The sequence below is a fragment of the Oryx dammah genome, unplaced genomic scaffold, assembly GCF_014754425.2.
Source record: "Oryx dammah isolate SB20612 unplaced genomic scaffold, SCBI_Odam_1.1 HiC_scaffold_26, whole genome shotgun sequence".
Lineage (NCBI taxonomy): Eukaryota > Metazoa > Chordata > Mammalia > Artiodactyla > Bovidae > Oryx > Oryx dammah.
In genome coordinates, this window is record NW_024070210.1 from 18,350,109 (window position 1) to 18,363,694 (window position 13,586).

General features: G+C 44.4%; 2 protein-coding genes across 6 annotated transcripts in view; both read right to left on the reverse strand.

Moving 5' to 3' along the window:
• The window catches only part of PSEN1 (presenilin 1), a 71,948-nt gene extending 65,193 nt beyond the window's left edge, over positions 1-6,755 (reverse strand). The window contains exon 1 of one of the 5 annotated variants that reach the window (XM_040226141.1): positions 6,593-6,755. Coding sequence is in view for 1 of the 5 variants with exons in the window: in XM_040226143.1 (XP_040082077.1) it covers positions 6,593-6,649 (57 nt within the window). In the remaining 4 variants the exon portion in view is untranslated. Of the gene's footprint in view, positions 1-6,342; positions 6,392-6,592 lie in introns of those variants that run through there. The other 4 variants (XM_040226143.1, XM_040226142.1, XM_040226140.1 and 1 more) reach the window with 4 other exon arrangements.
• Positions 6,756-11,275: 4,520 nt separating this feature from the next.
• RBM25 (RNA binding motif protein 25) overlaps positions 11,276-13,586 on the reverse strand; it is a 55,319-nt gene continuing 53,008 nt past the window's right edge. The window contains exon 19 of the mRNA XM_040226144.1: positions 11,276-13,586. This exon is cut by the window's right edge and continues 5,306 nt beyond it. The gene's annotated coding sequence lies outside the window, so the exon portion shown is untranslated.

Here is a 13,586-nt window from a genome sequence, read left to right on the forward strand (position 1 = left end):
ATGGGAACTGATCATCAGAAGGGGGTACACAGGAAGCTTCTGGAGTTACTGGTAATGTTTTGTTTCTTGATCTGGGTGCTAGTTACACAGAGATGTCAATGTGAAAATTCTCTGAGCTCTATACCTATGATCTGTGCACATTCCTATATACTTCTATTTGAAAAGTCAAATAGATTTTTGAAGGTGTAAACCTATATTCCGGGAGAAATATCAAAAACCTCAGATATGCAGATGACACCACCCTTATGGCAGAAAGTGAAGAGGCACTCGAAAGCCTCTTGATGAAAGTGAAAGAGGAGAGTGAAAAAGTTGGCTTAAAGCTCAATATTCAGAAAACGAAGATCATGGCATCCGGTCCCATCACTTCATGGGAAATAGATGGAGAAATAGTGGAAACAGTGTAAGACTTTATTTTGGGGGGCTCCAAAATCACTGCAGATGGTGACTGCAGCCATGAAATTAAAAGATGCTTACTCCTTGGAAGAAAAGTTATGACCAACCTAGATAGCATATTCAAAAGCAGAGACATTACTTTGCCGACTAAGGTCCGTCTAGTCAAGGCTATGGTTTTTCCTGTGGTCATGTATGGATGTGAGAGTTGGACTGTGAAGAAGGCAGAGCGCCGAAGAATTGATGCTTTTGAACTGTGGTGTTGGAGAAGACTCTTGAGAATCCCTTGGACTGCAAGGAGATCCAACCAGTCCATTCTGAAGGAGATCAGCCCTGGGTGTTCTTTGGAAGGAATGATGCTAAAGCTGAAACTCCAGTACTTTGGCCACCTCATGCGAAGAGTTGACTCATTGGAAAAGACTCTGATGCTGGGAGGGATTGGGGGCAGGAGGAGAAGGGGATGACAGAGAATGAGATGGCTGGATGGCATCACAGACTCGATGGACGTGAGTCTGGGTGAACTCCGGGAGTTGGCGATGGACAGGGAGGCCTGGCGTGCTGCGATTCATGGGGTTGCAAACAGTCAGATACGACTGAGTGACTGAACTCAACTGAAACCTATATTTAGGGTTTGACAACATGTATGCTAGCTTACCCAAAAGGGAGGTGGACTCCAGCAGAACAGTTATATTCTCAATGTATTGGAAGCAAATGTTCTGACCTATGCTTCTAGATTTTTAAAAGTTGACTAATTGAGAAGTGGAAGGCAAATAAGAAAGAAAAAGATATACCCAATTGAATGCAGAGTTCCAGAGAATAGCAAGAAGAGATAAGGCAGCCTTCTTAAATGAACAAGACAAAGAAATAAGAGGAAAACAGTAGAACAGTAAAGACTAGAGATCTCTTCAAGAAAACTGGAGATATCAAAGGAACATTTTATACAAGGATGGGCATGATAAAGGACAGAAAAGACCTAACAGAAGCAGAAGAGATTAAGAAGAGATGGCAAAAATACACAGAAACATTATACAAGAAAGGTGTTAATGATCCAGAAAACCACGATGATGTGGTCACTCACCAAGACCCAGACATTCTGGAGCGTGAAGTTAAGTGGGCCGTAGGAAGCATTACTATGAACAAAGCCAGTGGAGGTGATGGAACTCCAGGTGAGCTATTTAAAATCCTAAAAGATGATGCTGTGAAAGTGCTGCAGTCGATATGTCTGCAAATTTGGAAAACTCAGCAGTAGCCACAGGACTAGAAAAGGTGTTTTCATTCATATTAGGTATTATAAGTAATCTAGAGATAATTTAAAGTATACAGGAGGATGTGTATAGATTATATGCAAATATTATGCCATTTTATATAAAGGACTTCAGCATCCAAAGATTCTGTTAGCCATGGGGTGGGGCTTGGTGGGAGTTCTGAAAGCACTTGTCCTCCATCCCCGACCCCCACCAAAGGACAACTATATTTAAGACACATCTGGAGTGATGGCACCCCACTCCAGTACTCTCGCCCATGGACAGAGGAGCCTGGTAGGCTGCGGTCTCCATGGGGTCGCGAAGAGTCGGACATGACTGAGCAACTTCCCTTTCACTTTTCACTTTCATGCATTGGAGAAGGAAATGGCAACCCACTCCAGTGTTCTTGCCTGGAGAATCCCAGGGACGGGGGAGCCTGGTGGGCTGCCATCTATTGGGTCACACAGAATCACGACTGAAGCGACTGAGCAGCAGCAGCAGGAGGAAGTGGAGGTAGGCAACAGGGCTAGCTAGGTCTCCAGTCAGGCCTGGAGAACAAACAAACATTGTTGGTACAAAGGGGCAGGCAAAGCTAGATTTGATTCCGGGCCAGTAACAGCTGAAAACAATTGATGACTGCATGGAGAAGGCCAATGACCCACTGTCCCAGCAGCATGGCAAAAAGACACTACTGGACCTTATAACATTACAAACAGTGCCCTGAGAACAAGAAAAGACAGTTGTTGGGAAGTGAGGATCTTTCACATGACCTGAATTGCAGAGGGAGTGGGAGTAGGGATGTAAGTAGATTTTGGTGTTTTCTCTCTCTGGCCATCTGCTAAAGATTTTCTGAGGCTGATTAAAGCACAACACTTAAATTCACTGCTATTCATTTCCTTTTTTTCAAAACACTTGCTCAATCAGATAAAAGGAAAAAGAAATCCTTTTCTGATGGGCAGCTGTAATTTCTTTCTATTATACACAAAGACTGAAAGCCCCAGGAGAATACAGATAATCTTGAAGTTTAGATGTGCTGAACAGAAAAATCAGAAAACCTTCTATCCATCAGCACTTTAAAAAGTATCACAGGACCAATGCTTGAAATCCCAAAAAGCAGCTTATTAAAAATTCATTTAGGGACATACCAACAGAAAAGTATGTTTCTGTCTCTCACTATATCCCAAGGTAACAAACTAAAATTAATAACTTAAAATTTATCTAAAACGTCAGGAATACAGCCTAGAAAGACTCTCAATTTTAAGAGATTAGGGAGCAAACAATCTCCCCAGTCCCACAAGAGGCTTTGTGAAAGTGACAGGCCCTAAAAAGACCAAGCATAGTGATACATCTAATTTGGTGATTTTTTTCCCCCCTGCTTCCTTCCTTCCCACTCTGTGAACCATTTGTGGCAGATTAGATTATTATTCAGCATATATTCACTCCCTCCCCCAACATGCCCAAGAAAGGATGTTGAGCTTGGTTCTGTGAGTTGCTTTGGCCTCAAGGTGAGTGCAGTCTACTGCCCACTCCATGCCTTTGGGCTCAACCTGACAACTTCCTTTGGTCATGGGATCTTGGCAGATGCAGCACAAACAGTTAAAACTGTGCTTGTGCAGGGGGCCCTGTCTTCCTGTACTTCTGCTGTCCCCTCAAGAACTTATCTGGGTAGCCACTGCCCTTCAGCCTGGGGCCCAGAACAAGAAGGGCAAAGCAGAACTGCCCTGGCTGTCACCTTTAAGAAGAGTGAGAGCTAACGCTCTAAGGCACTGAGTTTGGGGGAGGTCTACTATGTAGAGTTATCATGGTTGTCTTTAAATAATAATGGTTATGTGGGCTCAGAAGGTGCAATAAAAAATGAATGAAGACATAAACGTAAAATCCTTTACCTGAAACCCTTAGGACTAAACAGGTTTAGAATTTATATATTTTCTGGATTTTGTAAAGTTCAAAGTGAAAGTCGCTCAGTCGTGTCCGACTCTTTGCGACCCCATGGACTATATAGTCCATGGAATTCTCCAGGCGAGAATACTGGAGTGGGTAGCCTTTCCCTTCTCCAAGGGATCTTCTCAACCCAGGTCTTCTGCACTGCAACAAGAGGCAAATGCATAAAGAGGTTCAGGTTAGAGTTTGCCATCAAATGATTTAGGAGCTTTTGGATTTGCGAACTGTGGATATGGGACCATGGTCCTGTATTATTACTTATACAGTTAAAGAGATTCTTTTCCTCTCAAATTTCATTTCAGTAACTGTACATGGAAGATGTAATCACAATGAGTCATTGTGGAAAATTTGTTGTGGAAATGGCAGAACACAACTAATCTTTAACAAAGAAAAGGACTATTCACAGTTAATTTGTAAATCATTGACTATATTCAGCATTCTCTTGTTCGCTTAGATCACCTTAAGGAACTGTACAAGGCATAGTCAAACATTAATACCCTTTAATCAACAAACACTTGTCGGGATTCTTCTACACAACCACACACTGTGGTAGGTACGAGGGGTGCTAGTGCATCCGATGATGCTTCTAGTCACTTAAGGCACTTACTATCTAGAGGGGAAGACAGAGAAGAATGTTTTTACATTAATAACATGTTGAAATAAAATTATTTAGCTGTACTGAGTTATATAAAATACATTATTCAAATTAATTTCACCTATTGCTATCTTTAAAAAATTTGCTCATCAGAAAACTTAAAACTGACCTTTGTAGCTCTCACGTGATGTTTCTATTGGACAGTGCTGCTCTAAAGCTTCAGTTCTTTCTCCGACAAATAGGCTTAATACTGAAAATCCCTGACAACCTTTTCCTTTCTGAAGCTTCCCTCCCTTCCTCAGTTTAGTGACATTGCATCACGGAGGTTCTCCTCCCACCACTCATTCCCCTCAGCTGGTTCCTTATCCTCTTCCACCCTCTCATTATAAGTGTTCCTAGGCTCTGCCTGGGCCTCCTTGTCCCCCTCCTTTTCTCAGGCTTCTCCTCCACTGTTCCAAAATCAACTGGTAAGGCTATTTAAGGGACGCATGTTTACAGCCCCAGGCCTGTCCACGGGATATTTCAACTACTGGCACTTGAAAAGTGATACTTCCAAACCGATTTCTCCTCTTCCAGACTCTCCTTTGCTCCTAGCTTTCTTATTCCTTTGATTGTTTCCCCCGTTTTCTAAACAAAGCCTCCTAGTCAACTTCACATTTTACTCCTTGCTTCTCAATTGGCCAGTCATATCCTCTTCATACTTTTCCTCCTTTCTAAGCCTCTGTCACCACCAAAGGCCAAATTTTCATTATATCCCACCTGGTTCATGCAAAAGTCACCTCAAATTTCTCACTCATTCTAGACCTAAGGCAAAGTTCTTGTCACAAAACTTATTAAGAGCAAAGCTCAAAACACCTTCCAACTCTGCCTGGAACTGATCACACAAAGGAGAGGCACTATTAATTTTTCAGAATACATCCAAAAGAAACAAGTCTCTCCCTGAAAACTGAGGTAAAGCAGTGGGAGAGCAGAAGCAGAGGGAACCTGGATCCCTTTGTGAGGGAGGGGAAGGGGACCACAAAAGCCTTGCTGACAGACAAACTTTCTATCTTTCCTGCTGGAATGATTCTCAGAGATCAACTCCAATCCTCTAGTTCTCCCCAAATGGAAATTCACGCAGCAGTCTAGGACCAGAGGCAGCCACTAACTTAAAATTCAGCACCAGACCATATCCACTCAGAGGAAAGTATGTCCAGAGTTGTGCTAACTTATTTACCCAAGGAAGATGAGCCGACGAATGTAAAAACAGATGATAGATGCCGCTTCTATCATCTACTTTTCTCTGGAGAGAGGAGGAAGGAAATCCATGCACTCAATAAATAAGCTTCTTTTTCACTGTTAAAGGCTTGTTACTAAATGGAGGTGGGAGGGGGTTTACGTTGGCAGAACTCTGTAAATGAGTTAAAGGAGAATTGAAACTGGCTTTGGCAGGTGACTGAATCAGCCAAACGCAACCGGCTCCCAATCTCGTTCCTGTTTTTATCCTCCTTCCTAAGAGTGATTTAAAGTGCACACCGGGTACCGGACGCTTCGGATCCAGAGTGCCGCTCTTCGTAGTACACCCTCTGATATAATGCCCTCCTCAATTCAACTCCGAGGGTGAAAACCTTTCCATGGTGAAACATAACTCAAGTAACAAGATGCCGTTAACGAGATGTAATCTCCACCTGCCTCAAACTTGAGAGAGTACTTATGACTTTACAACGTGCTCTGCCATATAGTGATTTCCCTGCCATTCTTATCTCCCACAGTAAACCTTGAACGCTTTATTCCTCTTGTCCAAAGCAGGCAAACAACCCTTGTAAAATCATTAAGTTGACTTTTCTACCAGAGAAGCAGATACTTATTTGAAAGGAATCTGCGGGATCAAAAAGCCAAGTATCTAAAATACAGGCAAAGCACTGGACAAAGCCTCGCGACAGTCCAGATTAAGGCAAAAGCATCACACCCCGGTGTTTTCCGCCTCGAACTCGGAAATTAGCCGAGTGCAACTCGCTTCCCCTGGACAAGGACACACTCAGGGGACGAGGCGTGGAGTTTCACCAGTTGCTCAACAAGACCCAGCGCAAGGAGCTTCCTCTTTTCTCTCGCTTCAACTCCAGGCAAGACGGTCAATCCCCGCCCAAAGCACCTGCGCCCAGAGCTGTCTTCGGGAAACCAGCACTTCCATACCAAGGCTGAGGGGGACTCTCTTCAACCGGACTGCGCGCCGCGCCCGGCGCCCGAGAAACCGGCCGCCCCTCCTGGTTCCCCACATGGGGTTCCTCGCTCCCTGCCAGACCGCGCCCCGCGCCTCATCCTCGAGGACACCGGCAACGCGGCCCGGACGGCGACAAAGGGCCCGGCCCTGCCCGCAGCCGCCCGTACTGGCACTGGATGTGAGGCGCGTTCTGTCACCCCCAATTCCCCTTCGGGCACCTACCCTTTCCTCGCCGCCACCACCACCGGACCCTAGCAGCCGAGGTTCCTTCCCGAGCATCCGCTGTTTTGTTTCCGATGTGAAATCGCGGCCTTTGGTGCTGATGACCCAGGCCCCACCCAAAAGGCTTCACCGGTGTCGTCACTTCCGGCCCGGGCGACGTTGGTGACCCGCCCGCCGAGGGGCGTGGCCCTGGAGGGGCCCCAGCGGCGTAGGGGCGGGTCCCAGGGGGAGGAGGTGGAGCTTCCGGTAGTGGCGATTGAGGCCGGGGACCTGGCGCTCCAGTCGGGCTTCTGACCCCGGCCCTGGCTCCCCAACCTCCATCCCCGTGGCCGCCAGCGCGAGGAGGAGGTTATCAGATTAGAGGCTGCTCCTGAGCAGAGGATCTAGATTGCTACGTAAACTAGACCTAGTGTGTGCTTCTCCCGGACTACAAGTGATAGTACGTTAAATCTAACGTATAAATCTAACGTCTCTTTCTTTTCTCTACAGGACTTATTTGCACAGCGTTTCTCAATGGAAATCAGAGGCACCACAATCAAAACGAAATGCTAACTTCAATTGTAAATCCCTGTGCCCTCCAGTTCAGTTCAGTTCAGTCGCTCAGTCGTGTCCGACTCTTTGCGACCCCATGAATCGCAGCACGCCAGGCCTCCCTGTCCATCACCAACTCCCGGAGTTCACTCAGACTCGCGTCCATCGAGTCGGGTGATGCCATCCAGCCATCTCATCCTCTGTCGTCCCTTCTCCTCCTGCCCCCAGTCTCTCCCAGCATCAGAATCTTTTCCAATGAGTCAACTCTTCGCATGAGGTGGCCGAAGTATTCGAGTTTCAGCTTCACCATCAGTCCTTCCAATGAACACCCAGGACTAATCTCCTTTAGAATGGACTGGTTGGATCTCCTTGCAGTCCAAGGGATTCTCGAGTGTCTTCTCCAACACCACAGTTCAAAAGCATCAATGCTTCGGTGCTCAGCATTCTTCACAGTCCAACTCTCACATCCATACATGACCACTGGAAAAACCATAGCCTTGACTAGACAGACATTTGTTGGCAAAGTAATATCTCTGCTTTTCAATATGCTATCTAGGTTGGTCATCACTTTCCTTCCAAGGAGTAAGCATCTTTTAATTTCATGGCTGCAGTCACAATCTGCAGTGATTTTAGAGCCCCCCAAAATAAAGTCTGACACTGTTTTCACACCTATTTGCCATGAAGTGATGAGACCAGATGCCATGATCTTCGTTTTCTGAATGTTGAGCTTTAAGCCAACTTTTTCACTCTCCACTTTCACTTTCATCAAGAGGCTTTTTAGTTCCTCTTCACTTTCTGCCATAAGGGTGGTGTCATCTGCATATCTGAGGTGATTGATATTTCTCCAGGCAATCTTGATTCCAGCTTGTGTTTCTTCCAGCCCAGCGTTTCTCATGATGTACTCTGCATATAAGTGAAATAAGCAGGGTGACAATATACAGCCTTGACGTACTCCTTTTCCTATTTGGAACCAGTCTGTTGTTCCATGTCCAGTTCTAACTGTTGCTTCCTGACCTGCATACAGGTTTCTCAAGAGGCAGGTCAGGTGGTCTGGTATTCCCATCTCTTTCAGAATCTTCCACAGTTTATTGTGATCCACACAGTCAAAGGCTTTGGCATAGTCAATAAAGCAGAAATAGATGTTTTTCTGGAACTCTCTTTGCTTTTTCCATGATCCAGCGGATGTTGGCAATTTGATCACTGGTTCCTCTGCCTTTTCTAAAACCAGCTTGAACATTTGGAAGTTCACGGTTCACGTATTGCTGAAGCGTGGTTTGGAGAATTTTGAGCATTACTTTACATATTGAGTGCAGCACTTTCACAGCATCATCTTTCAGGATTTGAAATAGCTCTACTGGAATTCTGTCACCTCCACTAGCTTTGTTCATAGTGATGCTTTCTAAGGCCCACTTGACTTCACATTCCAGGATGTCAAGATCTAGGTGAGTGATCACACCATCGTGATTATCTGGGTCGTGAAGATCTTTTTTCGTACAGTTCTTCTGTGTATTCTTGCCACCTCTTCTTAATATCTTCTGCTTGTGTTAGGTCTATACCATTTGTCCTTTATCGAGCCCATCTTTGCATGAAATGTTCCCTTGGTATCTCTAATTTTCTTGAAGAGATCTCTAGTCTTTCCCATTGTTGTTTTCCTCTATTTCTTTGCATTGATCGCTGAGGAAAGCTTTCTTATCTCTTCTTGCTATTCTTTGGAACTCTGCATTCAGATGCTTATCTTTCCTTTTCTCCTTTGCTTTTCACTTCTTTTCACAGCTATTTGTAAGGCCTCCTCAGAGAGCCATTTTGCTTTTTTGCATTTGTTTTCCATGGGGATGGTCTTGATCCCTGTCTCCTGTACAATGTCATGAACCTCTGTCCATAGTTCATCAGGCACTCTATCTATCAGATCTAGTCCCTTAAATCTATTTCTCACTACTACTGTATAATCATAAGGGATTTGATTTAGGTCATACCTGAATGGTAGTGGTTTTCCCTACTTTCATCAATTTAAGTCTGAATTAGGCAATAAGGAATTCATGATCTGAGCCACAGTCAGCTCCTGGTCTTGTTTTTGCTGACTGTATAGAGCTTCTCCATCTTTAGCTGCAAAGAATATAATCAGTCTGATTTCGGTGTTGACCATCTGGTGATGTCCATGTGTAGAGTCTTTTTTTGTTGGAAGAGGGTGTTTGCTATGACCAGTGCATTCTCTTAGCAAAACTCTATTAGCCTTTGCCCTGCTTCATTCTGTATTCCAAGGCCAAATTTGCCTGTTACTCCAGGTGTTTCTTGACTTCCTACTTTTGCATTCCAGTCCCCTATAATGAAAACGACATCCTTTTTGGGTGTTAGTTCTAAAAAGTCTTGTAGGTCTTCATAGAACTGTTCAACTTCAGCTTCTTCAGCGTTACTGGTTGGGGCACAGGCTTGGATTACCGTGATATTGAATGGTTTGCCTTGGAAATGAACAGAGATCATTCTGTCGTTTTTGAGATTGCATCCAAGTACTGCATTTCAGACTCTTTTGTTGACCATGATGGCTACTCCATTTCTTCTAAGGGATTCCTGCCCACAGTAGTAGATATAATGGTCATCTGAGGTAAATTCACCCATTCCAGTCCATTTTAGTTTGCTGATTCCTAGAATGTCGACGTTCACTCTTGCCATCTCGTTTGACCACTTCCAATTTGTCTTGATTCATGGACCTGACATTCCAGGTTCCTATGCAATATTGCTCTTTACAGAATCGGACCTTGCTTCTATTACCAGTCAAATCCACAACTGGGTATTGTTTTTGCTTTGGCTCCATCCCTTCATTCTTTCTGGAGTTATTTCTCCACTGATCTCCAGTAGCATATTGGGCACCTACCGACCTGGGGAGTTCCCCTTTCAGTATCCTATCATTTTGCCTTTTCATACTGTTCATGGGATTCTCAAGGCAAGAATACTGAAGTGGTTTGCCATTCCCTTCTCCAGTGGACCACATTCTGTCAGACCTCTCCACCATGACCCGCCCGTCCTGGGTGGCCCTACATGGCATGGCTTAGTTTCATTGAGTTAGACAAGGCTGTGGTCCTTTCCTAGTGTGATTAGATTGACTAGTTTTCCTGTGACTATGGTTTCAGTGTGTCTGCCCTCTGATGCCCTCTCGCAACACCTACCATCTCACTTGGGTTTCTCTTACCTTGGACATGGGGTATCTCTTCACGTTCCTTACCTTGGACAAGGGGTATCTCCTTATGCCAACCCTCCTGACCTTGAACGTGGAGTAGGTCCTCTTGGCCCTCCTGCGCCCACACAGCCACCCCTGACCTTGGGCGAGGGGGAGCTCCTCTGTGCCCTCCACCCCCTCCCTAATGAATCAAGACTTTTGGTGGGTTTGGAGAACCTTAGAAACTGCATTTTAAAAAACATCATCTGGGATTCTTGGGTTCCAAGTTTAAGATCCTATCTTCCTTGATAGTAAGCTTTCAAAGCATGGCTGTCTCATTTTGTAATATCCAAATGTTACAGAGTAACTGGTGCACAGTGATCTGCCCTATGGTCCTTTGATTTTTTTGCCATCTGCCAACTTTCCATTCAGACGGCTGTAAAAACAGTACCAATAACTAACTCCTTAAGTAGCAGACCACACACATACACTTATCTGAAAGCCTGTGTGTGTTAGTCACTCAGCTGTATCCTACTCTTTGCGACCCTATGGACTGCAGGCCATGGGACTCCTCTGTCCATAGGATTGTCCAGGCAAGAATACTGGAATGGGTTGCCTCCGCCCTTGTACAGGGAGTCTTCCCAACCGAGCGATGGAACCCCCATGTCCTACCTCTGCTGCACTGGCAAGTAGGTTCTTTACCACTGGGGACACCTGGGAAGCCCCTTAAGAATGAATCAGTTCAGTTTAGTTCAGTTGTTCAGTCGTGTCCGATTCTCTGCGACCGCGGAAACTGCAGCACGCCAGGCCTCCCTGTCGATCACCAACTTCTGGAGTAGTTTACCCAAACTCATGTCCATTGAGTCGGTGATGCCATCCAACCATCTCATCCTCTGTCGTCCCCTGACCATCATGTAAAAGCAAAGGTGAACAATGGAGAAATGTTCAAATGCACAGGCAGTTAATCAGAAAACTGAAAATGAAATCAGTAACAGCATCTGGCCAAATGAGACTTTTTATTTCTCTTAAATTTTCCCAAGATAACCCTTCGTATTCCTAGAGCATCAATCTCCAACTCCTTTCTCCTCCCCGCCCCAATACATGAATGGATTTAAGTAAGTTTTACACACAACTTTATATTTAAGAACAAAGTAGCATTTGTTTTTCCATTAACAGGGAATGTTGGTGAAATAAAAAGGTTGACACCCCCCAAGTAAAATTTTTAAAGTTCTCATCTCCCACTTCCCTCAAACTTCACAAGGGTAGGAATTTTTGCCTGTTTGTCCACATGTAAGTGCTGAGAACAATCCCTAGCACATAACAGTTCTATACATTTGTTAAACAAGCATAGGCTAAAACCCATCCATCTGTGAACTAGTTCAATCTCTTTGAATGCAACCTGGGATGTAAGTAGAAAGTCTTAAAACGCTGGCAAACTATCTTAGGAACAAACAAAACTTTGTGCAAAGATGGAGTATTATTAATAGCAAAAATTGGAATGTTAAATGTCTTATAATAAAGTATGGTTCAGCCACCACAGAATGTGATTAAAATTGTTTATAAACATTATGTGTAACAGAAAATTTCTTACCCTGTTCAATTATTAAACAGATCTTTAATAGACATTTATGCATATGGAAAAACACATTCCTGCAAAAAGGAAATAGAAGTGATTTAAAAAGCAACCACTGGCAGAATAACTGGACTACAGATAAATTTTCCTCCAGTATTCCGTATTTCTTCACTTTTTAAGGTGTACAGAAACCCAGAAAGCACTGAAGAACCCACAGACTAAGGAACAAGGCTAAAGTGACATCCCAGGGAAAGGCTCAAGGCAAAAGAAGAGGGTGGCAGAGGATGGGTAAGTTAGATAGCATCAGTGACTCAATGGACATTAATCCGAGCAAACTCCGGGAGACAGTGAAGGGCAGTGAAGCCTGGTGCTGCAGTCTATGGGGTCACAAAGAGTTGGACACGATTTAGCAACTGAGCAAGAGACCCAATAGAGAGCAAACGCCCAGAGTATCAAGATATAAACTATGGTGTAGCCTCTTACAAGGGGAGAGTCTCATTTGGGATTATTACCAGTCACCAGTAAAGATAAAAACATTGAGCGAGACCTAAGAACGTTGGGATTCCCTGGTGGCTCAGACAGTAAATCATCTGCCTGCAATGAAGGAGACCCAGGTTCGATCCCTGGGTTGCAAAGATCCCCTGGAAAAGGAAATGGCAACCCACTCCAGTACTCTTGCCTAGAAAATTCCATGGATGGAGCCTGGTGAGCTACAGTCCATGGGGTCACAGAGTCAGACATGACTGCGTGACTTTTTCACTTTAAGAAATGTGAAGCGCACATAAAACTGTAAGCTGCTGCTGCTGCTAAGTCGCTTCAGTTGTGTCCGACTCTGTGCGACCCCATAGACGGCAGCCCACCAGGCTCCCCCGTCCCTGGGATTCTCCAGGCAAGAACACTGGAGTGGGTTGCCATTTCCTTCTCCAATGCATGAAAGTGAAAAGTAAAAGTGAAGTTGCTCAGTCGTGTCTGACTCTTCATGACCCCATGGACCACAGCCTTCCAGGCTCCTCCGTCCATGGGATCTTCCAGGCAAGAGTACTGGAGTGGGGTGCCACTGCCTTCTCCAATCTGTAAGCTAGTTTATGGAATCTCAAGTGTAGTGAAAAGGAAAAGGGAGGGCCTAAGGTTAATTTCCTGTGTTTTTCAAAACTTATTCCAGACAGAAGGAAGAAGATAATGAAAATACCCAAGCAAGTCTCAAGAAATTGCCAACGGTAGTTAGAAACCAGAGACAAGTGGAGTGGGGGAGGTCTTCTGAATAGAAAGCAAAGGTTCAAGATGCATATCATAAAATGGAAAGCTGGAAATGAAGACTATGCCTAAATGAAAGTTAAGATTTTTTTAACGTGAGATTATTGGCTAAGTAAGGAGGGGAATCAAATAACTTTCACTCATTCATACCTACCTAAGATAGCACTGGAAGTTTTTTGTGTTTGTTTTTTCCTGTGCCACACAGCATGTGGGATTTTAGTTCTACAACCAGGGATTGAACCTGTTCCCCTTGCAGTGGAAGCAAGTGTTAGCCACTAGACTGCTAGGTAAGTTCCAGCACTGGAAATTTAAGAACAATGAAAACTGCAGTGTTTGCGGTTAAGCAGTGAAGTTCAGTAAAAGAATGAGAAAAATAGTAGGTCCAGACTACCTGCAGTTGTGCTTTTATATTTTCCCCAGAAACGTCTGAATGAAGAAACAAATGACAAAAAAAGAAAAAGAAAAAAGGTGGCAAAAATCAGTAA